Source organism: the organism of the source record quoted next, unplaced genomic scaffold (assembly GCF_019419815.1).
Source record: "Pyrus x bretschneideri cultivar Hongxiangsu unplaced genomic scaffold, Pyrus_bretschneideri_v1 Contig1, whole genome shotgun sequence".
Classification (NCBI taxonomy): Eukaryota; Viridiplantae; Streptophyta; class Magnoliopsida; order Rosales; family Rosaceae; genus Pyrus; species Pyrus x bretschneideri.
In genome coordinates this window covers 2,632,449-2,660,004 of record NW_025999390.1, presented here as the reverse complement: position 1 = coordinate 2,660,004, position 27,556 = coordinate 2,632,449, and the positions used below count along the sequence as shown (strand labels likewise).

The window sequence follows — 27,556 nt, the reverse complement described above, 5'->3', positions numbered from 1 at the left end:
AAGTCTTCATTTTCAAGCAAAAAACTCCACAAAATAGTCCCAACCGACGCACTTAAAACAGTATTCGTTGTCTGCACGCTTTTCGCTATTCTAGAAGCACTTAAAACAGGTTCATACCACTTAATCTGATTCCGCCAAAGTTAAGAACTCAAATACCATGTGATTATAATACATTTATTTTCTAGGAGATAAACATAAACACGATCAGAATCGGTATTGCAATGTGCTTCGTCATAATCTTGAAAGTCTGTTTCCCAAATGAAAATGCCATTACAGTAAAAGAAACCACACTCATAGACATGCTTAATGTAACGAACCGAATAAGAATTTATGAATGAAGCTGCAAATTTGACAAATTGTTGAAGATGTAAACATTAAACATACATATATTCACCACCACGAATCGCATTCGCAGCCCCTTTTCTGTCTTCTTCGGCCTCCTTCTCCCTCTCCTTCCAACTCTCGTACGCATGATCATCCGTCTGCAGCTCATGCCGGCATATCGGACAAGAATTGTGCTCATCCTGCCACAATCAATACCACCCAATAACCCCAGTCGGTGAGTCACTCTAAAATCGAATTGAACGCAACCAATGAGACACATTAACAATATAGCAAATGTTCAGAAATTCGAGTTACCAGCCATGGCTTTAGGCAAGGAGGGTGGAAAGTGTGCTTGCAGGGCAACTCCTGCATCTTGTCATTGACAACCAAGTTCTCCTTACAAATGCAGCAGTCCGCGTCCTCTCCGAGCTTCTTCAACACTTCCTCCGTGATCGTGACTACCGGAAGACTGGCCACCACCTGTTTGCTCGCAGGCGGGACCCTTGGAGCCGCCCTCACGTCATCCAAAACCCCCGGCGGCAAAACGCTTGTCGAGGTTGTCGATGAGTGACTGAAGCAGATTCACCGCGCTTTCCGAGTTCTCTTCGTTTCCGGGACCCGACTCAGAAGACGACCCCGCCGCCATGGCCGCCGTCAATAGATTCGACTGCACCAGCCACTGCGGTTGCGGCGGCTCCCGATCCACCGTCAAATGCCCCTCAAACAAATATCCTAAAAAACCAATAATTCAATTCCAATAGGAGAAAATAAAATTTGGGTTTTTGTGAATTTCCACCAAAATTCAAACAAATTTCCCAAATAATTACATAAATTTTGGGTTTCTGTAATTTTCCGAAAAGGGAAGATCTTTCATACCTTGATTTGGAGAAGACGACGGCTGCGGGGGGTCGTTTTCCTGATGAACGACCTGTCGTGCCTCATCGATGCAAGCGAGCAAGTGGGCCTTCTCGGAGGGGTCGGAGACGAGGGAATGGGCGAGCTGAAAGAGGGCGAGTCCGGCGGCCCAGAAACCCAGCGAGGTGTACCGGGTCTTCAACACGGTGGCGACTCTGCAAACGACGCCGTAGAACAGTTTCCGGAGGGACGGAGAGGCGGAGGAGTAGTGGTCGCGGAGCAGCGAATTCAGGGCGGCGACGGCGTCTTCGAATTTCTGCTTCCTCGAAACGTCCTTGTGCAGCTCCTCCAATCGCTGCTCCAAATTCTTTTCGTCTTTGAACTTGAACTCCATTTTTCGGATTCGGGTTGAATCGATTTGTATCGGTTTTTTTTCTTTCTGCGTTTTTGGGTTTCGGATTAGTTATATTTCTGGAGTTTGGCTTGGCGAGGAGGTCACCGTTGGGAGACGAAGGTGGGAACGGATCCTCTGCGCGCCGTCTCATATGTTACCTGTTTTGCCACTGTCTATCCACGTCACCGAGTTCCCACGCCTTCTCCTTAATTCACGAACGACACCAGTATTAACGTCGTTTGTTTTACACGTGGTTGCTTGCCTGAGTTGCCTGGTGGGTTGGATAAGGAGTTGGGTTGGGTTCATCTAATCTCATGTTTGACACTCAAAAATTAATATGAAGCAAAAGATTACCAAAAGGTTGGGTTAGGCAGCAAGACGTATGTAGTTTAGGTGGTTAAGAGTATGACACCTATTTACATTAGACAGATTTGGTTGCTTTTGTTTAATCTATAAATAAAAAAAATTAGGATACTTAATCTCATTATTATAATTTGCTCGAAGCATACCAATGATCGTGGACCCAAGATCGGAACCTAGGACATCGACGTTAGTGAGGTAGACTTTTCCTTCTTAATCCATTCTTATGAGCTAATACATTCCTACTTGCTTAATCAAATCCAGTCCTAGTAGCCAAATATAACCCTTATCACACAAGAAAAACACACATTATTTAAAGAAGTCCGCATACTTGCCCCACCCACCATGTTGATATCCGTCATCTAAATTGAATAAAATCAAAGAAAAATTAAGAAACGACGTGCGAAAGTAGAAAAGGGTGAGCATAATCATTTCCCTTATTTAACAAAGAGAGAAAATCCACCGGAACATGAAGAGTTACAGAGCCAATATACATTGTTCTACCTCAGCAATCTAAATTAATTTCCATTGTAAAACAAAATCAAAGCCAATTTTCCATTTGGCTTTAAACAATGCAAATACAGAAAATACAATGCAAGACAAATGCTAAAACAATAAGAAGCAAAAATAAATAAATCCAATAACACAATTTGCATATCACACAGAAGCCTCGATCCTTGGCTCAAATGAGAAGGCAGACAGGAACTTGATGGATTCACCATCCACAAAACATTTGGGCAATTCAATCCAATCATTGGCAGCCAAATCACACAGAACACAGCTTGAAATCTCGGCAGAGCTTAAGCAGATCAGTATCTGGTTACCGGCACCAACACAGTTTATGTCCACGCTCTTGCCGTACCACTCGTGTGACATCGCCGGAGGCATTGCTGCGATTTGTTGCCACGATCGAGCTTCCTCATCGTAGCACCACACCCTGAGGTTCGTGCTTTCAAAGAATTCTGAGAGAAGAACCACCAGCATTCTGCCTCCGCATTCTACCAAGTCGATGGAGTACTCGAAGAAGACGGGGAGTAGCCTGGGGTACTCGGAGAAGCACTTGGTGGTCAGGTTGCAGGCCACAACTGAGCCTGATGAACTGAGGAAATAGACTGTCTCCTCGCCCTTTTTGGAAGTGATTACGGATGAGTATTGCTTGGATGGGCTTCTTTGCATGTTGGTTGCCACTACATTTCCAGCCCTGCTAAGGAAGTAAACAGCACTGTCATCGGTTGAGTCGGATTCTGTAGAATCATCATCCTCGAAGTTTTTACGCAATGCAGTCTCTTCTTCCCAACAGGCAGTGCATGAGTTATACACTCGGAAGGACAAATTTGGAAGCTCGCCAAAGACAACAAGAAGCTTGTAAGATGATTGATCATACTTGGGACTTGAGCTCATCACAATGGCATGGAATGTGAGATTTTGTAAGGATGGATCCAGCGGAGGGTGTTCGTTGCAAACCCCTGTCACAGGGTTGGATACAATGAAGTTGCCCTGTGAATTGCGGAAACAGATCAAGCCACCAGAAGCTGAAACAGGCATGGAATTGCAGTTGGATTTTGTCTGGAGGAGAGGCGGATGATTGAGTTTCTTCCAGCTTCTTTCAGCGGAGTCAAAGAAAATAGACCGGTTAAGAAGGGGATCGACCATGAAAAACCAAGGATCCCGAGAAGGAATCTGAGAGCAGGCAAGCTTGAAACTGGGAGAAGATGCAACTGATTTCCATCTTTTGCATACCGAAGTAAGGCGGAAGAATGCAGATGTTGGTAGCCTCGAAAGCACCCTTTCAAGAAGGTCTTCGTTAACCTCATCCATATAAAATGTGTTTGAAAAGCCATCATCTTGTTCTTGGGATTTTCTCTTCCGATTCATCTTAAAAGCTGGGGAATTGTTGTGCTCCACCAACTAGAAAATAGTAATAAGACAACTGTAGTAACAAAAAAGGGAAGGAAGCGTTACTTGTGAATTTATATCAAAGCTCGGAACAAATACATGAGGAATGTGATGGGAATCTAGCGATCAAATACTCATCAAAAGACGCCTGTACTTCAAACATCTACGAAAATGTTGTTCTTAACTGTTTTAGGACTCGTTTGGGACTAATTTTGAAGGAAGCAGTCTAACAAGTACTTCTGCTAGAAGGTTTATAAACATGTCGGAATTTTTATCAAAAGTTCTGAAGAAGGTGTTTCTACGGACCAAAAGCACTTTTGGTTTTTAGAAACCACTTTTAGCCATCCCAGCCCCTATCCCTCCGTTTCTATTTCCTATCTGCTGGTTATGTTGTTGATCAAACAATTCGTATGGCAACGAAGAAGTTGAAAAACAATCCAATCCATCGAGTAAAGATTCTGACTTTCTTTCGACATTATAAGCAAAAGTGCGAGGATAGAAATCACAGTACAGTCGAAAGCACTGACAAATAAGCATTGAGAAAAAGGTATGAACTGAGATTGTTGAAGCTAAAAAAGGATTGAAATTTGAAACCACCCATAAGAAAATGCATACTTTGGGACTTAAAAAAACCAGAATTTGGAAACGTAAAGTCAAAATTTTCAGAACCAAAGGATGAAATTGGACCGTTGGTATGTCCAGAAGCAACAGATCTCGCCACAAAGTCATAATATTTGCCCAAATCACAGTAGAAGAATGGTTGGACTTGGAGTTAGTAGAAACAACGTTGTACCCATCAATCAAAATGTCACATTTAGACAGATTAACAGCAAAAATCCAATAAAATTGAGGCAGAAAAATGAACAAGAAGAAGACAAAAGAGAAGATGAACAGAGAAAGAAAATGCACCTTCCCCTGCTGCGGCTGCTTCAGCGGCGGTGCTGCTGCTTCAAAGGTGGTGCTGCCGTGAGTTCCGAACGGAAGACAGTGAGAGCGATGGAGTGAGGTTGGTGGGTCTTCGTCCTCGTCTTTAAATTGGGCAGTGTTTGGGAGAAAAGAGAAAAGGAAAGAAAGGAAGGAGAAAAAGAGCTATGGAGGAAGGAAGGTGGGAAGGTTCGTGGGAAGCTCCTTTTGTAGGGGTTGACGACCACAAACACACGAGGGGTTGGTTGGTGGTTAGTTTTTCTTTCCCTTCAACCCAACATGTATTAAGGGATAGAGTAAATACACAGTGAGAAAGTAGAGAGAGTAGTCGACTCGGGCTCTCACAGCTCTTGGCTTTGGATTCCCGAGCCCCAAACAAAAATAGCTGCACTTGAGAGTAGATTTAGTATTGACCACAAAACAAGGGAAAAGCATCCGAGGGTCCTTTTCCTGGGAATTCGGTAGATTTTGTGATCATATTCGTTCATCGTACATTGTACGGTCAGAAATTATTTGAAATTTAAAATTATATATAAATAATACCTAACAAAAACTGACCGCATAATGTACGATAAACGAACATGATCACAGAATCCCCCACGAAAAGGATCTGGCAAGGATCATTTTCCCAAAACAAGCATACCTATGCCTAAGGATTATATGAAGATATTCCAAGTAAATCACGAGGTACACGTAGCAGTTTTTAATTAGTCTGATAACTTGAGATATAAGCACAATGACATTTTAGGTATATATAATGTATAACAATGCGTGATTGACTTAAAATATAAGTAACTCTTTATGGTGACAAGAAACATATCAATGTATGATTTCTTTATTAACAGTCAAAAATATTATTTTGATGGTGTCCCCATGTCAATCAAGCATTGGAATTAACAGTCAAAAATATTACATAGGGGGTTGACTGAAGTATTTATGTTGTAGTATGGAGTGAAATTCAGATGTTGACTTGAGAATAGGCTAAATTTATGTTCTGGATTTTTCCATAACATGCTTTTTTAACACCAAAATTATTTATCTTTCTACGTCCTTGATATATGCAAAGCAATACTGAATACACTTTAAATTGGTCGTCTGTTTTTTTAATATTTTAAACACAAAAGAAAGAAAAAGAGCATCCAAGCATGGTTGCAAAGAAAGGCAAAACGACACGGTTGGGAAATACAATATATGCCAAGAATAATATTACGACATTGGCAAAGGCTCAAACTGCTTAAAGAGTTTGGCTTTGTCATTTTTCTGCTGCTGCTGCTGGAAGCTGACTTTTGCAGTTTGCAAAAGCAAAAGCAGAAACTTGAGTGGTGCTTTTGGCTTCTGCATTTGCCTCGTTGAGGAATCTTGCTGCTCGTGAGCCTTCAAAGTCAATGGCCAGACCACATTCTTCGAGTCCCAGAAGCAAGCATTTTTCCAAACTAGAAATCAAGGAATAAAAGACAAAGCGAGCGAGAGAGAGAGAGAGAGAGAGAAAGCCGCTGATTACGTTCTATTTTTCACTTTTTTATCCCTCTCTCTCTCTCTCTCTCTCCAAAATTCCTCCGAAGTCCAAGGCCTTCGAGGCCGGCTGCCATGCAGAGATCTCGATGCAGTCACTTCACCCAGCTCGGGTCTCCAAGTTGGCTTTGTTCTTTCACTGTTTTGGTAATTCAAGTCGGCATCTTTTTCCCCGTCTGCTAGAAGGGATTATAAAATCTGAATGAACTTATTTAATATTCTAAAGATACGAACTTATCGCATGTTTGCGAGATTGTTTTAAACGGACAGAGATTCTAGCTAGATCTTTTCATCAAATCTTAAATTTCAAAAATCCGGATGCTTAGGATTTGGTGGAGTGAGATTCAGCTGGATCTATGTCCGTTTTAAACAACGAAAAACGCTTGTATGTATATTTGTCAACAGAACTTAATAACACTTATCACTTGCCACGTGCTTCAAGACACAAAACACGTATTTTCAAATAAAATCTTTTTTAACAAAAATGCATATGAACATTAGTAAATCTTAGATGAGCTAAAATTCGAAATTGTAAGACAGCATTTTGCACGATTCGTGGCTCTTGAATAATATTAACTGAAAAATAAGGATACAAAGAAAAGAACTAGTCTTTCAGCTCTTTTTATGAATTTATGCATCCGACTACATTCTGTCACCTTAAATTACTAATGACTCTCCCAACTAAAATGTTAAATCGGAGGTCTCTGCAAATAATGAAACCCCGGACCAAAATTCCCAGCCTCGATCTTTTTCCTTTTGGCGACGACGAGGGGATCTAAAGAATTATGAACAAAATAATAATCGCTAAGAAATCCACCTTCCATTATTTAGCCGTCATCTACTTCTATTATGTGGATTCCTTTCCCATTCAGAATACCAGAATTCACAACCGGATAATCAGTTCCATTTGCATGAGTCGTCGGCCCATTGCTCGGTAAATTTCAATGTCCTCTGCAGGGGATGAACTTGACTCACAATGATCGATATCCATATCTTGGGAATCGCCATTTTCAGCTTCACGACCTGAAGAAGACAGATCCTTCTCGCAGCGCACTGATACATTGTCCGGAACAGCCCAACATGACTCACCATTAGATATATCCATACCAGCTGAAGCTGGAGTTGAATCACCTCTTATAGTATCCAAATCCAATTCACCAGCAGGGTCCTTCTCGCAGATAGAAATCTCCCTTGAAACAGATGGACGAGATGGGGAATTAACAGTACCATTTTCAAGTATGCAAACCTCTTTTGAAACAGTTGGAAGTAATTTAAGCTTGAGATCCGCATTATCAGAATGTTCAATTGCAACCTCACCGTGGATTACAGCAGCTGAGTCTGTTGTACAGCTTGGAATCTGTGGCGGCAAACTTGTGTCAGATGGCACAGACGCAGAATTGTGTGTAGGATCTGCAGACTTGGCGACGGAACATTCAAGTTGTTTCTTTTGGCAAGGCTCTACTTCACCATTCATCATTTCCTCCTTTTTCTTTGGAGGTTCGGTCCTTAGGCATGATGCTCGTGGCTGCACCCTGTGCAGAAACAGGAAACAAAAATTATTTTAAGAGTATCTCACATAATGCTTCTCACCCAAAATAAAATGTGCAAACCAGTTTGAACTAGGGTCCACAGTCACACATCGCATTCGTCTAAGCCACTATATACAATTTAATTTAGAACTTGAGAATGACACGTAAAAGTACACACACATATACGCACCTGCTATATAATAGCATATATGCTCCCTGGGAAAGTACCTCTTCCAAATTTACAGTCATAACCTGTGAAAATCGCAAAATAAGTTGGAGAAGAAATTAGTTGCTTGGTTACAATGTGCATATGAAATAGAATTAGCAGAACCATTTTAAAGGTCTGCACTAGGGAAGGCCATAACTATGAGAGGGAGAGAGAGATTCTCACCTTACTGTCGTCGATTTTGTACCAGTTTCCGCTGAAATCCTTGGTATAACAGATATAGTGTCCAAAATATGAAGCATTTAGCATATCGATATGGACCACAACGGCATAAAGCTTATAGATATTTGTACTGTCTCCCGCTTCACTCATGTAGGGGTTAAGATCTAATGTTTCAGGAAATGTTACTCTCTTGTTAATTTTCCCAAACCGTCCACTCTGAAAAGTTTTGCCAACATAAAAATTTCAGGAATCGTCAGAGTAACGATAGATAAGTACAACTTCATTATCAATTACTTGAAATATAATATCAAATATATGTGTGTGTGTACATACGTTTTCAAGAAGAAAGCATCTGACAAGGTCCCGGAAACACTTAGTGAACCAACTTAAAGATGATGTGTTATTAGTCACTAAAGATACAGTAATCCAGCATCAATACGAATCTGTAAATAACACAAAGAATTTCTAGATATGTACACAATGTAATTCCAACTGAAAACACCTAGCATCTAACGAGTTGGAAGAAAAGGTTTTCCTTATTGTGACATAAGAACTCTTGATAACGTTTCTAATTTATAGATTGATCCACTTTAACTGTGACATGAGCACCAGTTAACAAAGCAACATATAAAAAGAGTAGCTGAAACCTGAAATCTCTTCAAGGCAATTGTGAGTATATTTGGAGCGCGTTTAACAGTAAGACGTTTCCAAGCCTTGACATAGTCATTGCACCTGTTAACAGAAACAATATATCTCAAACCTCATAGGAGACCATACAACAGAGAAGAAACTACACAATCCAGAACTGAAAAAGACAACGAATATAATAAATAGAATAGAAAAAGAAAAAGAAGAGATCATACCCATCGCATTTATACATATTATCGCCATCAAGCCACTCCTTGATGGTGAATTGATCTAGACACTCCTCTAATGATGAAGCATCCCCATGAATCTCAACAGTTAAATCCATCATATTTTCGTATTGATTTGATATATTTTCGCATTTTGTACAAATCACCTGAAAAATATTCCAAAACGAGAAAATACATTAGAAGGGAACTGACAGGGGAAAAATAAGAATGGTATTAAACATCTTTTACCAAAAAAAAATATTTATACCAGCTAACTGGCTCAGTTGTTCAATGAAAGAAAGAATAACTTAAACAAAACTCAATAGACTTGCTATTGAAAGCCACAAAAGGGATGTAAAATTCAAAAACAGGCATATGCCATAGCCAAAGTTCGAAGGTTAGGCATGTTGACCAAGTAATGACACCAGAACCAAAAAGGTGAAGCAGTACAACTTATCTAGATATAGAATATAAAACTGTTATGGCATTCCCTTTAACATATATAATTCAACATGATTGTAAGCATCGGTCAAGCTGGCCTCAAAAAATTAAGAAATAATGATGTCAGAACTGAATTTACACTTCACCATAAGATGCATAACCTGAGATTGTAGCTGGCCACCAAATATATGTTGAATTAACGTTGTCTCTTGAGAGCTTGGATGCACAGCTTTCTCTCCACCAAACTCACCAAGACAGACAGACTGCATTGTATCAATGGCAAACCTACAAAACAATAAAATTCAACAACCATCATATACCACAAGAATTCAAAAAGATTGTTAACAATGTATTCAATAGAACACCCATTTGATAAATACAGAAACTAGATCAAGTGCAAGTAAAGAAACCTCATGAGTTCATGAGCATCCTCCTGCCTCCCATAGCCAAGATTACCACCAATATTTTGTAATCTAGAGATAATGTTGGTTGGTGAAAAGGACTGCAAACTTTGGCTTGCTCTTTGAAGATGGATTTGGAATTCACAAAGGAAGCACCAGTCTTCACGTATGCCTGAAAAACAAAGGAGAATAATTGTTTGATAAGTCAAGACTCGCTTAAGCACCTTTATCCTAAAAAAGTAGCACTGAATGGTTTTAAGAGTGTACATTCCCTCCGATGGCCCTTCTCTAACAAGTAGGCAACAAGCGGTCGAGTGGATGAAAGACACTGTAGAACCACATTGGCAAAGCAACTGCAAATAAAAGGGAAATTAGAAGCATATACAAAATCATAGGTAGTACAAGTATGATAGGAGCGTCAGTGAAAGTGTGAGTGCTTGCGGGCTAAAGGCGTGTATAAAGAATGAAGACATCTGTGGTAAAGTTTGCCGCTTGATCAAATGGAAGCACCCAATTAGTGGTATTAAAATGAACCTGTAAAAAAGGGTAAAGAAAAACCTGTTTCCACAATTTAAGAGTCCGCAAGGAGGAAACCCTGGCTTGTCCCAATTGAAAAGTTCAACAAATTCATCATAGGAAAAAAGAATCTGAAAAGTATTAAGCATTTGTTAATACTTCTGTATCAGATAAGAATTACGAAAAAAAACTGTAAGCAGCATTTCTTATGAAAAAAAAATAAAAAATAAAAAAACTATTCACCTCTTTCGGCTTCTTGATACGCTTAGAGATTCCATGAGCAGGAACAAGTGCAAGTCCAGGGAATGTTTTGCCCCCAACACCAGAAGTTTTAAATCTCCTATTACTCAATGTGTTCTGAGCTGAATTCACTCTGCCAGATGGTTGAAAGTCCTTGCATTCTGTCTTATGCCCCAACTTCCAATGTTTTTCTTGGCATTTCGATGAGCTGAAAAATCACAAAGGTTATAACAATTTTTTTACAGAAGAATATAGGCTTATAGGAATCTCTACCACTGTCTGGAAAACATTCACCATCTTACAAGTATTGAATTCAAAACACCAAATGACTACTTTTACAACATTAGATTGATACCACCAAATCACCCATTCAAAAAAGTTCCAACATCTCAATTGCTACTTCATATATCTCCTGTAAACAACCCCATATATCATTGCAAGTATCAACACCGAAAAAAAAGTTATCCACGTTAGGGATCAATCCCAAGCCTAAACATAGGATGCTTGCAACATATTGACTGCCAGCATAACACTGAACCACACGAATCAAATAGCCTAGTTGGGATGAAAGCCTAACTAAAAAGCAGTTTAGAAATAACTGTTGCGAGACAACATGATTAACAGAAATAACTAACTGTATTATATTCGACAACGTATAAATTTCACCAAAGACTAAAACTTCGCCCCCAATTTATTAAATTACCAATACTTACGAAACTAAAATCACCATAATTGAGTGCCAAGACGCAACTTTTACATAAAATGATTAAAGCAGCACATAAATTCACTACAAAAATTAACAAATTAATTGAAGAACAATACCAGTATCTAACGGCCTTGCAGCGAGAGCACCTCCTGGAACCGGAATTCCCACAGACGACACAAACCGGATCCTCCATGAGCGCTCCCAGAATTGGGGTCCGATCACCACCGTCACCTCCTCCCTCGAAGCTGGCGTCGACCTCAAAGTACTTCGAGGCCGTGTTCTTCACCAGGTGCAGCAAACAGAAGGCGATTATAAACACCGAAAATATGAAGTGCAGGAACCAATTCAGATCCAAGCTCACTCCCGCGACATGCATCTACGCCTCCCCAGCTTTGATCTCAGATTCCTCCGCAACCTCAATTCTTCTCATCGATAATTTATCCAGTAATCGATGCAATTCAGTGAATTCACAGCTTGATTTGGGGATTTTCTCGCAATTTCGTTCTCACTTCGCCCAAACGGAAATTAGGTTTTTTTTTATTTTAGCAGCGGAGAGAGAGAAAGGGGTAGAAATTAGGGTTTTAAAATCATTGATAATTTGAGAGTGTTAGAGGAGACAAAGGCAGCTGCTTATTTTATGGAGGGAGAGGGATAGGGAGAGGGAGGGAGAGAGAGAGAGAGCTGCTTTTCTTTCCCTTTCTGTGTTTCCTGTTCCTCTAACTTCGGGGTTACGTTAACAATTTGGAGAAAATTATAAAATTTTCAAAATTTTAATGGTAAATTACATATAACTATCTCAATTATTGGGTTATTAACAGTTTTATACTTCGTCTTTAAAAAGTTTCAATGTCATACCTTATCTTCGAATTTGTTGCAATGTCATACCTTCCGTCAGTTGTCTGTCAATTTCTCTGATAAGTGCTGACGTGGTTTAGGACGGGACACATTTTCTATTAAAAATTAATAAAATGATAATTTACCCTAAAAAAATATATAAAAAAAAAAAAAAACCAATCATCTTCCCCGACCCCTTCCCTTCCCTGCAACCCAAATCCAAAACCACTCCCACCTCTCCTCTGCCACCTCTTCGACTCCCCCTCCCTCCGTTCCACCAAATCTCTACCTCTCATGGGCTTGAACCCGACCCGATTGATAAGCTTATATTTATATATATTTTATATCAAATTCACTTGTCTTTTCTTAGTTAGTTCCTTATATTTTTGAGTTATTTACTTTGGTTTTGTGTTTTGTAGGATTTGTCAAGTAAATAAAAGAAAAATAACACAAGTGGAATTTTAAGTAATAAATTCGTCAAAACTGCCTGTGCAGGTCAGCTGACTTTGGAAGCAAGTTGCGGACAGCTCAAAATGACTTAGAGAATGAGCCTTATGTGCTTGGAAAGCTACAGATGTCTATTTTCTGGAGCATTTCGCGGATTATTAATATCATTTTTCTAAAAGAAGTTATGGGCGTTTTAACATTGAAAGGTTCCCAAGAGGCTGAGCAGTTTGTGACTAACAAGAAAGCATTGAAAGCAATAAATCCCATAAAACTAACAGCCAAAACTGATGCAGCCAAGAACAAGCCAGCTAACACCTATTCAAATATCAGAGGAAATGAAAAATTAAGTGAGAGTAATGGGCATAAAGGCTGCCCAAAGTGTTACAATTGTTTTAGCATTTCCTTCCACTTATTATCATCACTAAATGGCTGTTAGTGGGGTGAGTTATGGAGAAAAAACTGTGGCAGCAGAAAAGAAGAAAAGACCTATAGGTTGCAGCAACAAAAAGAGAGAAAAAGTGTGGAAAAAAGATAGAAAAAAAAAGAAGGAAAGCAAGGAAAAAAGGCAAGGTTGCTGCGTTGAGGAAGGAAGGAAAGGAAGGAGGAAATCTTGGCATTCTCTTCTCTCGGTTTTATCTTCTCAAACTCATGTCTTTCTTTTGGTTTAATTTGAGAATTATGTGTAACTAATTTTTAGTGGTTGGGGCTATTTTGAAGCCCTAAATATGATTGTAAATTTGTTATGACATTTCGTTTGAATTACTTTTACGAATGGATGAAAATTGGTTCACTACTTGTCTCATTGATGAATTTTTTATGTGTTTTCTATGGATGCATACTTAGTAAGCATATCTAGGATTCTAATGCTATGAATATGTGTGTGTCTGGCCTTGTCGAATGAGGACCTACATATGTTCTAGAGTAGTACTTGTTAATTGTGATTAAGATGTGAACCAATTTCTAAGATTAGTAAGACAACACTAGTACTTACGATGCCTTGTGATGACTCAAACTCTTTTCGTTCTTAATGATTTCTACTTGTTAAATCTATGAACACACCATTCGAGATTGCATGTTAGGGACTAAGTTAAATTGAAAACGCCATTCTCTTAACATACTACATAAGAAAGAGTAATAGGTTGAGTTCTAACATTGAGCCAACTTGAGCATCTTCATCCAAAAATGAAAGGAATTTGAATGAAACATAACATGTTTGCATGATTATTTGGTGGTGGATAGCAATTCCCCTAACTCGTTTTTCTTAATTTGTGAACTACTTAAAAATCTGTCTCTATCTTGTTTTTGTTCGATTTAATTTAAATATCAAATCAACTCAAAAAATCCCAAAAATTTGTGTGAGTATAGCTCTATGTGTCTAGTATATGCATATAAAATTTCGTAGACTTTAGATAAGTGTAAGTCGGTCTAATAATTATTTTTCGGTGGCTGGCCAGTAGGGACAGCAGCCTAGTTTTTGTAACATTTTAAGTAGTTAGATAAAACATCTTCTGTGGGAAAGACCCTTATTTTCATATGCTACAATTAACAAGTCTTATTGTTAATAAGGAAAATTAATAGGACATTTGTGTGCTACGTTGTGGTGTGCATTTAATCCTATCATCGATCCCCCTTGTCTTCTCCTTCGCAACCACCTCCCTGACCCGATCCCACTCTCTCTCTCCTCTCATCTCTCACTTCCATAAACCCTAAAAAGCAAACCCCCAAACTCTTCATCTCTTGACCCACCTCGACCGCACATCGCCGATGCTGAGATTTTGATCAAGAGCGGTGGGTGTGCTAAAGAATTTGGCTGGGTTTGCCGAGAATCAAAATATTCTGGGTTTTTTTTTTTCAAAATTTGTTTGTTTCTGGGGAGAGATGAGAATAATGGGGGAGTAGGATGAGTGGTTGGGGAGGGTGAGGGATGCTGGCACGGGTGGGATCTGGGTTTGGGGTGGTTCTAGTTTTGGGTTGGGGGAAGACGGGAGCGGGGAAAATTTTTTATGGGGATAGGGGGTGATGGGTTTGTAGGGAGGGATGGAGATGAACGGAGGGAGAGGGAGTCGAAGAGGTGGGAGTGGTTTTGGATTTGGGTTGCAGGGAAGGGGAATGGGTCAGGGAAGATGATTGGGTTTATTTTTTATTTTTTTTAAGGGTAAATTATTATTTTATTAATTTTTTAATAGAAAGTGAGTCCCGTCTCAAGCCACATCAACATTTAACAGAAGAATTGACAGACAATTAACGGAATGTATGACATTGCAACAAATTTGAATATAAGGTATGATATTGAAATTTTTTAAAGACAAGGTATGAAACTGTTAATAATCCAATAATTAAGGTAGTTATGTGTAATTTACCCAAAAATTAAAAAGATGAAAACTTTATTTATTTATTCCACCCAATGAAGAATAAAGTTAAAGAAACTTTAAATTTTCTCTCTTTCGTTTCTTGAATCATCTTTCTTGAAGAGAGAGAGAGAGAGAGATAGAGAGAGCATGAGTAAATGTTGAGAGCATTTTTCTTCACCAGCATAAAGTTTAGTATATGTTTATTATACATTTAATTATTTTTCACATGTCATTTCATTTAACTTTGGTTAATTTTTTTCAAAATTAAAAATATAACATTTAATGTGAAAGTTAACTAGAATTAAGTGAAAGTACACATGACAAATGAATAGGTGTACAGTGAGAGCATACATTACATTTATGGTGTCAGCAAAAAAAAAATTTCTAAAAATAAAAAAAAATTGTAAGATGTTATTTTATTAGTCTTTTTAATCACACAGCTTGTTCGATCATTTAATATTTTAATTATGCGTTGTGTTCGACCTTTTAATAATCATGATCACATTAACACTTAGCGACTGCTAACATGTTGTTCATGATGCTAATGCTATTAATATTTTGATAAATTTAATAAAAAATTCTAATAAAAACATGCCTAAAACAAAGATCGATATTTATGATTGTTGAATCCGTAAAGTATCAATTGATGAAGGATTCATTGGTCATGAATTTCGATCGATCAACTAGACGAACTCTAACTTGATTACTCGTGGTGGACATTTAGGTTTGAACATTGGTGCGTCTTGGGGACTTGCCATTTGAAGGCATGTATTCACTGTTCATCAAGCAAAAGAAATGGATTCATTGTCTCACTTTTCAGCTTTTTACAAATATGGCGAAAAGCAAAAGGGAATGATGAAACCTTTGATTGAATAATTGCGTTGGGGGTTCAAGTGGTAGATGCTGCCAGCGCCAAACATCCGTCCAGACAGTTTCCTTTTGTTGGATATGATTAAGAAGTTTTATGCAGTAATTAAAAAAAATTAATAAGCCAACAGGGTTAGTTAAGTTAATAAATATCATTATTTTCGACAGACCACAACTTAAGTTTGAATTTTACTGCTGATAATCCTTCTTGGTAGGCAGTATGTAGAAACTAAAAAAGAAAAGAAGATCTCATCTATTAGCCCTCAAAAAAAATTGTAGTATACCCTGGCTATGAGATTGGGAAGCCTCCGTTCGCAGAAAAAATAATATGAATAAGAGAGAGTATTGATATAAGGTTAGTCGGAAAGAAAACTATAAAGTAGGTGGAAAAGTATGATTAATTTAATTCATTTGGCAGCAAAAAATAAAATAATTGATCATAATCAATAATCAGACACATGAAAATCCAGCCAACAACAATTGGACACGCATGAAATACTGTACTAAAAATATGTCAGTAAACAAAAATGCTACTTATATCAATCTCTTTAACAAAGATAGAATCTACATATGTCAGCGAGTCCTACCTTTAATAAAGAAATGATATAAATAGGTAATAAGTATAAAATTACTCATTAATAAAACCTAATACCTCATCAATTTTGCATGACCAATATTCGAGAAAACTTTACATGCAACATGTGTCTCGTGTATATGTCATGTGTTATAGACATAATATTATGGTACACCCGATCTCAAATGCAATATATTATAATTGTGGAATAATGTCATTATTCAAAAGTTCTAGGATGATTTGGAGTATGAAATACTACGGTTGTTTAAACTGTTTCATATTCTGAAGTATTGTAAAAAATATCTTTCATTATCATTTTAATAAGTTATTAAACCAAAGAACGCGAAGCTTTGTGTTGTGAATTGATAACGATTTGTGTGGTTGCTGTTAGCCTCAGGTTTTGCAGAAGAGGAACTCCGATTGTAACCTCAAAAAACTGACTAACAGACACAGAGAAAATGATGCTAGAATTAAATAAGAAATTACAAAATTCACTCACCCTGTTAATAATTTTCTTTTCACCTCAAGTGCACATGCATGGTTCTCGGTTCTCTCTCTCTCTCTCTCTCTCTCTCTCTGTGGTTCAATACCAGTGAAGGCTTTTGAGCAAATCAGTTAAAACTCTGTTCTTCTTCAGAAGGTATCCAATTTTGCTTCTGTCGCACTCGCACAAAACGAAAGGTCAGCTTATAATTCCCATGATCTTATCATGCACGTTTGCTTTCACTCAGAAATTTAATCACTTTTGGAACTTGCTGTTGATGATTTATGAAACAACACAATTCATTGAACAATATATGCATTTTATGTTTACGACTACGTACTTTTCCTGCTACTAATTATTATTAGTTTCAACATTGAACAATGTAATGGATCGAGTTAAAACTTACACGATAGCAGATCCGTATATAGAGTATGTAAACAATAAAAAATATTATAATCAAGAAGGTTGTGGTATGTTTTCTTTGTTACTAGTCTCTGCTCACTCCCATGCGCATGCGAGAGGCCTCCATAAAGATGAATTGCTTTAATTGTTTTTTTGTTCAACATTGTTATTTTGTAAGAGATTGTTTTATAAATTGTGTACGCGTGAGTAGCACTTTAGAATCCGTTGTAGCACAACTCACAACGGAAAGCTATTTAATCCCGACTCCATATTGGGCCGTCTTATACTTTTCTGGGTTCATCATCCATATTTAGGAAGTTTGTCACTGGACTGTGGGCCTGTGGGTTTGGGTAAGAGCTTTGTTTGAGCAATTGTGATTAATCTTGGACACCAAATACCTGGCTCAATATAAAAGTAAGAAAATCCTAAAAGATTAATTCATTTTGGGTGGAAGAACAGCAGTTTTTTTTTTTTTTTTTTTTATTTTTGGGTATAAAGAGAACAATTATATTTTTTTGGTTGAAAGTTTTTATATTTAATAATTTCTTTTAGTTATAGCTTTATTTTTGTTTCATATGGAAAGGGAAACGATCCAAAATTAAAGGCTCTCTTCCTTTCTATTTTTCATTGATAGTGCTTCATTATAAGAAGGGTGGTGCTATCTACATACTATTTTTATTTTTCGCGCATTCCATTTAATTTTTGGTAGTTGGATAGTCTATGATGGGGTATTAAGGAGATGAGTTATCTCTAAACATTTTTACGTGTAGACGACTGCGTAAAAAACTCTAAAAAATAAACCCAATTATGTTATGTGGATTGAGAGAAATAAAACTATATGAATTAAACATAATTAAGCTAAGAGCACATGCGGCTCTCTAACTTGTTACACATTAAGAAATATGTACACACACACATATATATACACGCATGTTGGTTCAAATGGTTGCAAAAACACTTTCAAATGAAACTATGAAACCGACATGCATTTTATCTTCTTCCTTGCCCATAGATTCACCTTTTTTAACATTTCCATGGCTAAAGGTAGATTAATTAGCAATTTAGTAGGGTTTGGATGTGGGGAGCTAAGTAAGAAAACCCGGAGTGGTGTTGTCCACCTTCTTTTTATCTTCTTCTTCATATGTAACAAAAAAATTATTGATTAATTAATCATAATTATGATTATTAATATTATTATTTTGTTTAATCGTGTTAATTTGGGTAATTTATCAAATTTAAGCGCAGGAACTTGATAGTTCATTTTGTCGGAAGTTGTCTGTGATCCTATTAATTAATGACAAATACATCCAAGGTTGTTAACAATACTAAGTAGGCTTAGCTAGCTCCGGACTTTGTGGATTGTGTTTGTTCTTGGTGTTTTCTAGATTTCCTCTTCCTAAGTTCTCAAATCCGGGAGTGGGAGATCATACATCACAATTCATCATTGATTTCATCCTCCCGTTGTTAAATAGTACTTGTAAGGTTAATGGTTTCTTGATCTTTGTCTTTTTGACGTTTTACTTAACTCTTTGATGTGATGTCAGATAATAAAAATGCGACCACCTGTTTATAAATTGATATAAGAACGTTGAGAAAATAGTTAAATTTTAAAACAATTGATGCGAATGGTACTCGATCTTTTCCTTTTCATAGTTTTACTTAACTCTCTAGTATGATGTCAAACCATAAAAATGCAACACTTATATTAAACTCACTCTACGTAACAAAGTTGAGGAATATAGTTGAATTTAAAAACCGTAGATAGATTTAGTATTACTCGTTTGCTCATCTTAAGACAGTGGCAGGAGTCGTTATGAGGTCATTGGTTGCTCTTGACTCCAACAACTTCAAAAACCTCATGTATATTTGTTTGTGTATTGTATTTGACCCCTATAGACATAAGGCAACTAAATTCCAACCTTCTTCTCCTACTTCTTCTATTTTCTTCTATCATTCTTGTCATCCTTATTCTCTCTTCTTGTGTGTGATTCTATTGTATGCATTATGTGCTCGATAAAATACTTTAGTTGACAAGTCTTGGCAATCTTCAATATTACTTTACAGTATATTGCAACCACCATCGACAAGCCTTTATAAATAATAGTAGTTCGACATATGTTGGCATAAACTTTCACCATATGTTGGTAGGAATTGACAAGTATCTGCAAGGTGCTTGATGAAATAGCCTAATAAAACTTTTTTTTTATTGATATTATGAATTATTTAAAAATCCTCACTCCGTTGTTGAGATTCCATATATATATATATATATATATATATATATATATTTAAAACTCAAAAAAGCCACTTTCCCTTACCATCTTTCTTTTTTAGATTAGAATATGCTTGTCATCGTTTTTTTTTTCATTCTTTGGTGCATGGTACATGCGACTTCACAAATCCAACTACACAATCGTTGACCCCCCGTTGAATTCGAACCCTAACAACTCTCTTATCTCTAACTACAACATCTAATTATTGTGGTCTTTTTCGACAAAAAAACTATTGTGGTCCTTGCTTTAGTGGGATATTATTAATATTTAACGAAAATATAAAGAATTCAAAAAGGTAAATAAATGTCAATTTGCATCAGCAATGCAATATTTTTTAATTAGCAAAGCTGGTTTTATACTGAGAATTGAGAGATAATGGATTAGATTAGCTAGCTGTCTCGAAAAAGTGCGCACTAAGTGGGAAAGCATGCGGGTCCCGCACTCTGCGTGGCCAATTTGCTGGCTGCAGTAGCATGAAAGTGTGGAGCCCCCGTCCGGCAGGCAGCTGAATGCTGATGGAGTCTGAGACGAACAGAAAAACTGTTTGTTTATCTGCATGGATCCAAGATCAAACGTAATTTCGTACTGCCTCAATATGCATGGCATAACAAGTACGAATTTTTGCTAATGTCAATAGCTCATATTTTGTATGTAACTAATTTTTAGTTGTTAACAAAATGTGTTCTAAAATTTTCATGGAGTTTGTAGTCATAACTTGTTAACTCACGCATATTAGCATGCTACTTAATGCATATTTACTAATTAAGGTCAGTTGTAGCCATTCTCCATTACATATCATTAACAACATGCGCTTCTAGTTTGTATGTAAATCAACAGTTCATTCGCGCACATTACCAAATTGATTATAATAATGAAATTTCTTTTTTAAATTTTTAACCAATTGTATTATTATAGTTAATGTATCAGACAATGTTTTCGACACACTAAATATCTCTCTATAACAAACGCAAATTCATTGCATGGGACCTATCACGTATTGCTTGTTGTGGAGGGAATTATATATGAAATGATGAAACTAGGTTTAGGAATCAAACAATATGTTACATGCATGTGTGTGAATTTCACCGTTAACTTTTGACCGACGTTACCTTGCAGAGGAGGACATGTGGCGCTGAATTGTTGGTTAAACCTGGCTAATTCTAATTGGCACCAAAATTTATGGTGGATTGCATGTTGGGGTTAGAGCGGTCACCCATGATGCTGTTGAATATTGTGTATTTTATTCACATTGGTCTGTGTTTATGTACATATGAGCACCAATCCCCTCCCCCCGATTAGATATTATCTAATTGTTGCAGAGATAACAGACCCCAAGTCACTTGCCATAAAAAACCAATGTATGAAAACCCTAAAAAAATGTCAATGCAGATTAAAAAGGGTGATCCTAAAGTAATAAGACTTTACGTTTTGTGTGAGTTGAAGAGAGAACGTCTATTATATTTGGTCTTATTTTTTTTTTTACAAAGAGATTTTTTCACGACTCAAACTCGTGACCTTTTGATTACAAACAACATTTCAGTTACCTTCCATTGTGCCAAGGTCGCCCTTAAGAAAATGTCAATGCAGATTAATTACATTAGTATTTTGTTAAATAAGTTTCTAATGATCTACTCAAAAAAAAAAAAAAAAAAGCCCTAAAACGCTCTAATCGTCTTAACATTCAATTTAAAATATAATAACACTAATACCGTCATCATATTGTAACTAGTTTTTGTAAGAAAGTTTTATGTATATAGTGACAGTAGTTCAATATCCTAGTGGATAAGATATTGAGTTTTCATCATGTTTTTCGGGTTCAAAACTCCCCATCTTCTAAACTATAGTGGGAGTTTTAAACATAGGACGCATGGAAAGAAACGTAAATATCCAACACAGGATATTCGACTACATGCGAATCCTCCCACTCCCCTTAATTATAATAAATTAAAAAAAATTATGTACATAGTGTACTGCTTATATATGTTATAATAAGAATAAATGACATATGTAAATGAAAAATAATTCATGCATTACAATTTGAGTGAAATAATAATATGCGGCCATGTTCTAACCTTTGTTTTGTCTTTTGAAAGCAAAGCAAAAGCGAAATTAAGTCTTAAACCACAAATAAGACCACCAATTAATTAACTAATCCAAGCATAAAAGCTTGGTTTATAAATAAGAAGTTCCGCTCCTTTTTACCCTCCGCTTTCCTTTGTATTATTCACTGTATTTTCATTTTTTTCAATTTTTTTTCATAATTTTTTTCATATACTTTTTTTTTTCCAGAATATTTTAAAATTTGATGCATAAAAAATTAAAATTCAGATCAGTGATAGACACAGCAAAAAATTTTCATTGTGACCAGAATACGAGTGGTACACCACGTGTTTTTATATAAGTGGTGAAAATTTATTTTTTAAGTTATTAACTTTTTAACACACACATCTCACCATTTATAATGACACATGATGTACCATTCCGTATTCTTGTTACATTGAAAAATCTCTCCGAACACATAAATTTGTATTGCGTCAACTCCCTCTCAAACCCCCTCAGCCGTGCGTCCACCCATATAAAAACCTCCAAACTCCCAAAAATCCCTCTCCCTCCTCCAACTCCCACATTTTCCAGAGAGAGAGAAGATCAAAGAGAGAATTCCAAGCTTTTTGTATGAAAGATAAAATCCTTTTTAAGGGGTTTTAAGCGGAGGAGGAGGAGGAGGAGGAGGAGCTCTGCATGCAAACCTCCAAAAAAAAACAGAGAAAGAGAAACTAAGATTTAAATATATGCATTTTTTGTTCACTAAGATTAACTTTTAAATTAAAAAATTGACCATCTTAATAGGAACCAATATGATTCTCTACTATTTTTTACCTTCAAATGCACATGGCTTCTTGGTTTTCTCTCTTCTCTCTCAAATATTTTTCTTTTGGTTTTCTTTTCCCTCACATGCTCTCCTCTCTCTCTCTCTCTCTCTCGTTGATTCAATCCCAGTAAAGTTATATTGACTAAACAGTTGATATTCCTCCCCCAGATCTACAGTAAAAGCTATTTTTCCATTCTCGAACTCTGTTCATCTTCTTCTTCCTCCGTTTCGCTGCGAAAAGGTTAGTTCTTTGACAATGGCGGTCATTAATTCGCTGTTTTGGCCTTAATTTCTCGCTTGGTTCTGTTCAGTTTTTTGAATTATGCAGCTTGATCAACCCCATTGATTCATTTGATTTTCTAATCATGTTTGACTTGTTTTTGTTGATGTCATGGACCTCGGCTTCATTGTGTGCCAAAAATCCGGTTCTTGCCTTGCCTTCTATTGTAAAATGACAAGTGATTTAAGTTTTAACTTAGAATTGAAAGAATTAATGAAAGAGTCTGTTGATTTTGATACTTTTGTTCTTAGTTTAATTAATTAGGATTAATCCAAGAGTTTTGTAATGCAATGATTTAATTTTTTTTTTTAACAATTAATTTTGAGACTTTTAGTTTCTGCGTTCTTCTCTTGAATATGATTTACTTCATTTTTTTTCAGCTTCTGACTTTTTACCAGAATCGGGATTCTTCTTCAGGTTCCTGGGAAAGCTGTCATTTTTTGTATGCTGCAGAAAGTTAAAAATTGCGATTTACTGAAATGGAAAGAGTGAGAAAGTGGTAAATTTTTGAAGCGAATTTGATGGTTTGGGATATGGACGCCGACAACATCGACGACATGGACATGGAAGTCCTCCGTTCCATGTGGCCTGACGACATCGGAGCTGATGGCGGAAAGCAATTCAACATGGACAACCCGGGGCGAGATGAGGACATGTTGGAGGAGGTGACATTCTTAGAGGAACCAACAATCGTTGATTTCCAGCGTCTTGTGGAGCTGACAAACTACACCGATAAGGGCTCTTCGCAACTTGCATTCCTCGTAAAACACTGGGAGTATAAGCAGGCAAACGCCGTGCGCCTTCTCAGAGAAGAACTCGACAGCTTAAGCAAGCAGAGGCAGGAAGTTGAGCTCAAGAAGTTGGAGATATTGGAAGACCATCTCTTCGAGTTAGAGAGTTATGGAGGTGACAAGCGCCCCATTTCGATTTTGGATGAAGTTTATGAGATATGGCCGGAAATTGCCCCGAAGAAACATGACGTTGTTGTGCAGACAAAGAAGGTCGAGGTAGAACCGGAGTATGATACTGTTGCGTACTGGAAGCAGAGGGCAATGCAATTGGAGAAAGTGTTGGAGGCGAGCGCCGAGAGAGAGCAGATTCTTGTGGAAAAATTGCAGGAAAGCATTCAGAGTCTCGAAAGTCAGTCATCGCCGGTCGAAGAGCTGTCTCAGATTTTGAAAAGAGCTGATAATTTCTTGCATTTTGTTCTTCAGAATGCACCTGTTGTTATCGGCCACCAGGTACATCGATAATACCATGTGAATCCTATGTTTTGGTTTTTCTTAACAACAAAAGCGAGAGTAACGAAGGATTAGGCGAGCAAAACTACAGCTAATCTGTATGTTGGAAACTGCCTCACTCATCTCTGATTTCCATTTCTTTTGCTTTCTGTTTTAGGATAAAGAATTGCGGTATCGGTTCATCTATAATCACTTCCCAAGTTTGCAAGAGGAGGTAATTAAGTGCCACAGCAGTTCTTAATCCTCACCTCTTCTTCCTTGTAATCTCGTTTTTCGTTTCTTGTTTCGCAGAATTGCCTAAGTGAAAAGCGGGATACTAAACCACCTCAAATTCATCGCTTTCGTTGTTTTTCTGTAGGACATTATAGGAAGAACAGATGTTGAAATTTTTTCTGGAGCCGGCGTTAAAGAAGCTCAGGATTTCAAGAAAGAGGTTCTTGAGAAAGGCATACCTGCAAAAAGGGAGATGACATTTGAAACGCCCTTGTTCGGGACGAAAACGTTTTTGATATATGTAGAACCTGTCTTCAGCAAGGCAGGAGAAACAATTGGTATAAATTACATGGGGATGGATGTCACCGATCAGGTATTTGCTTTGTTTCTAGCTTCAATGCAAGGCTTTTTCTTCTGATAACTTATAAATCGGGGTCCTTGTACATCTTCGTGAACAATTCAGGTGAGGAAAAGAGAGAAGATGGCAAAGCTTCGAGAAGAGATCGCAGTCCAGAAAGCCAAGGAAACAGAACTGAACAAAACAATTCACATCACAGAGGAGACAATGCGAGCGAAACAGATGCTGGCAACAATGTCTCATGAGATAAGATCACCTCTTTCCGGGGTTGTTAGCATGGCTGAGATTCTCACCACCACAAAACTTGATCGCGAGCAACACCAGCTTTTGGACGTCATGTTATCTTCGGGAGATTTGGTCCTTCAACTGATAAACGACATCCTTGACCTTTCCAAGGTCGAGTCAGGTCTGAAAACTCATCCTTTCCCTGTTGTCTACCACTACCGAAACAATCAATCTCGCGTTATCTGATATTCCTTAACTCACCCGGTGCAGGAGTAATGAAGTTGGAAGCTACAAAATTCCGGCCACGAGAGGTAGTAAGGCACGTACTACAGACTGCGGCAGCATCATTGCAGAAAATTTTGACCCTGGAAGGGCATGTATCTGAGGATGTTCCTGTGGAGGTAAGGGCTTTAGATTGCAGCGCCTGCATCCTCTGCATTGCTAAGGACATCTATAAATTATCGTGTTTTTGGTTTTTATGTTTCGATTTCAGGTCATCGGCGACGTTTTAAGAATTCGTCAAATCCTAACAAATTTGATCAGTAACGCAATCAAGTTTACTCATGAAGGCAAAGTTGGGATAAAACTTTACGTGGTATCGGATCCGTCTGTTGAAGAGGACGAAGGATGCCCTCAAAACCCGAATACAGTTCAATCGACGGTTTCAGAGAATGGACCGGAAGCAGAGAAACCTAACATCTCAAACTTCTTGTGACCAAGAAGGTTTCGATGGAGACGGACCACACCAAAATCACTCACTTAACGACGAACCTAGAACCCCGGCTAAGCGTGAAGTTTCGATGGATGCAGCAGATCAAGAGGATGAACCTCGTTTGCCCGAAACGAAAACGGTTTGGTTACGATGTGATGTCTACGACACCGGAATCGGAATACCGGGTATGCTTTTTAAGTGGTAATCTCTTCAATGCACGGAAAAAGGAAGCCCCCAAATCTGAAATTTCTAACTATGTTCTTTTGAATTTTCATGCATCAGAAAATGCTTTACCTTCTCTGTTCAAAAGATACATGCAAGTCAGTGCTGATCATGCTCGAAAATATGGAGGGACAGGATTAGGACTAGCAATATGCAAACAACTGGTAAAACACTTATTTACCATTACCTATTATCCTTTTTTTTTTACCCAGTTTTTTTTACTGCTTTCTTAGAAGTTTGTATGTGTTTTGGTGTAGGTTGAGCTAATGGGGGGTCAGCTTACAGTATCTAGCAAAGAAAAATGTGGGTCGACATTTACGTTTGTCCTACCGTACAAGGTTTCGACATCATCCGAAAAACATTCCGACGACCCCGATGATTCTGATGAAGCATCGGATATGGCGAGTCAAGACGGTGCAACTGATGAAGTAGCCGACAGCTATTTCCAGTTCCAGCCGCGAACTTTAGGTTCTCTGTTCTCTTCTAATGGAGCTGCCAGGACCCAAAACTTATTACCCCACAAAATGGGGTTTACCGGTTCACATAAACTCGATGGGTTTGCACGAAACTCATACTCGTTTCCAAACGGTAGCATCGGATCGGAGGAGATAGCTTTGGTTGAAAACTCTTGCCCAGAAGGTGATTTTGCCGAGACATTATCAGAACCAAAGCGCTCCTCAGCGAGCCACATCCGAGATCCTAATAGTGAAAATCCAGCTAGTACAAACAAACAGGGTCGAGATGACATGGATAATCGATTCCAAGACTCTAGAAGTACAAATTCAAGTCATCCTTCAGAGGAAAGAAGAGAAACAGCTGTAGCAGCACCCACAAGAGAACCCCAAGGAACATGCAAGAGGCACGAGAAACCCGACGCAGACTCAGAGAGTACCAGCAGCAGTTCAAATTTACCAAAACCAACATCGAAACCTAGGATTCTTCTTGTTGAAGATAACAAGATTAACGTTATGGTGGCACAGAACATGATGAAACGGTTAGGCCATAGCATTGATGTTGCGAACAATGGAATGGAAGCTGTGCGTGCAGTTCAACGCTGTAGATACAATCTCATCTTGATGGTACATAATTTCTACAAAACTCCAAAGGCTGTGTTCGTTTATAGAGACAAAAGAATCACGCAAATCTTGGTATTCATGGTTGTCGTAAATTTTGCAGGATGTTCACATGCCAGTTATGGATGGCCTTCAAACTACAAGAATTATACGTTCTTTCGAAGAAACTGGCAACTGGGATGCCGCTGAGAAAGCTGGAATTGAGCTTCCTCTGCCTTCATCAGAAACATTACAGAACGGTCATGGTTGCACACCTTCTGGAAAGCGAATCCCCATCATAGCGGTGCGCCTATATTTACAGTCCTATTTAACTAATCTAAGTTTTTCGCTTAAGCTACTAACAACACTATATACTAATGCATCATCATGTTATGATGCAGATGACAGCAAATGCATTTTCAGAGAGTGCAGAAGAATGTTTCAATAGTGGAATGGACTCATTCGTGCCAAAGCCCGTAACATTCCAAAAATTGAAAGACCGTCTCGAACAATACCTACCCGATTGATATAAACATCTATTGTAAAATCCTATGTTAGTTAGTGTACAAAGAAAATGAGGTTTGCTTGTGCTAGGAAAATTTTGTAATCAATGTACCATATTCTTCTTCTCAAAACATCAGTAGCATCTAATTATAACTTGTACATATGCAACAACTCCAAAAGATCAGTTGTTCAAAATTAAAAGCAACTCTGTTCACTATTCCAAGCCGAGGATAACAAACAAACGTATCCAAAAACTAAATATCAAATGGCATATTACATAATCCAGACTAAAGATAATCCGGAAGATT

At 37.8% G+C, this 27,556-nt stretch overlaps 4 protein-coding genes across 4 annotated transcripts; 1 reads left to right on the top strand and 3 right to left on the bottom strand.

Annotated features, from left to right (window-relative positions):
- Window positions 1-214: 214 nt before the first annotated feature.
- Window positions 215-1,588, bottom strand: LOC103953053 (E3 ubiquitin-protein ligase AIP2). The gene is given in 4 exon segments (XM_009364774.3): window positions 215-524; window positions 640-873; window positions 875-1,056; window positions 1,201-1,588. Coding segments are annotated over 4 exon segments (939 nt in total). The 5' UTR covers window positions 1,574-1,588; the 3' UTR covers window positions 215-374.
- A 764-nt stretch (window positions 1,589-2,352) lies between these two features.
- On the bottom strand, window positions 2,353-5,101 carry LOC103953059 (F-box only protein 13). The gene is made up of 2 exons (XM_009364784.3): window positions 4,739-5,101; window positions 2,353-3,863 (listed from the first exon to the last, which is right to left on the bottom strand). Exon 2 carries the CDS (start codon window positions 3,806-3,808, stop codon window positions 2,591-2,593), a length of 1,218 nt encoding a protein of 405 aa, XP_009363059.1. The 5' UTR covers window positions 3,809-3,863; window positions 4,739-5,101; the 3' UTR covers window positions 2,353-2,590.
- A 1,706-nt stretch (window positions 5,102-6,807) lies between these two features.
- Window positions 6,808-12,057, bottom strand: LOC103953070 (ubiquitin carboxyl-terminal hydrolase 18). Its single transcript, XM_009364792.3, has 11 exons — window positions 11,457-12,057; window positions 10,638-10,842; window positions 10,437-10,525; window positions 10,146-10,231; window positions 9,888-10,050; window positions 9,639-9,762; window positions 9,046-9,203; window positions 8,830-8,914; window positions 8,186-8,398; window positions 7,985-8,046; window positions 6,808-7,797 (listed from the first exon to the last, which is right to left on the bottom strand). Exons 1-11 carry the CDS (start codon window positions 11,714-11,716, stop codon window positions 7,149-7,151), a joined length of 2,094 nt encoding a protein of 697 aa, XP_009363067.2. The 5' UTR covers window positions 11,717-12,057; the 3' UTR covers window positions 6,808-7,148.
- A 10,368-nt stretch (window positions 12,058-22,425) lies between these two features.
- On the top strand, window positions 22,426-27,548 carry LOC103953077 (histidine kinase 5). Its single transcript, XM_009364805.3, is given in 12 exon segments — window positions 22,426-22,682; window positions 23,102-23,962; window positions 24,120-24,176; window positions 24,321-24,548; window positions 24,639-24,939; window positions 25,029-25,159; window positions 25,252-25,452; window positions 25,454-25,655; window positions 25,753-25,856; window positions 25,950-26,771; window positions 26,869-27,048; window positions 27,146-27,548. Coding segments are annotated over 11 exon segments (3,072 nt in total). The 5' UTR covers window positions 22,426-22,682; window positions 23,102-23,242; the 3' UTR covers window positions 27,272-27,548.
- The last annotated feature ends 8 nt before the right edge of the window (window positions 27,549-27,556 follow it).

Coding starts and splice junctions, on each gene's coding strand:
- LOC103953059 (XM_009364784.3), bottom strand. CDS start 3,808: ATGAATCGGAAGAGAAAATCCCAAGAACAAGATGATGGCTTTTCAAAC.
- LOC103953070 (XM_009364792.3), bottom strand. CDS start 11,716: ATGCATGTCGCGGGAGTGAGCTTGGATCTGAATTGGTTCCTGCACTTC. Junction 9,204..9,638: donor GTGGCCAGCTACAATCTCAG/GTTATGCATCTT, acceptor AATATTTTTCAG/GTGATTTGTACAAAATGCGA. Junction 8,399..8,829: donor TTGCCTTGAAGAGATTTCAG/GTTTCAGCTACT, acceptor AAAACTTTTCAG/AGTGGACGGTTTGGGAAAAT.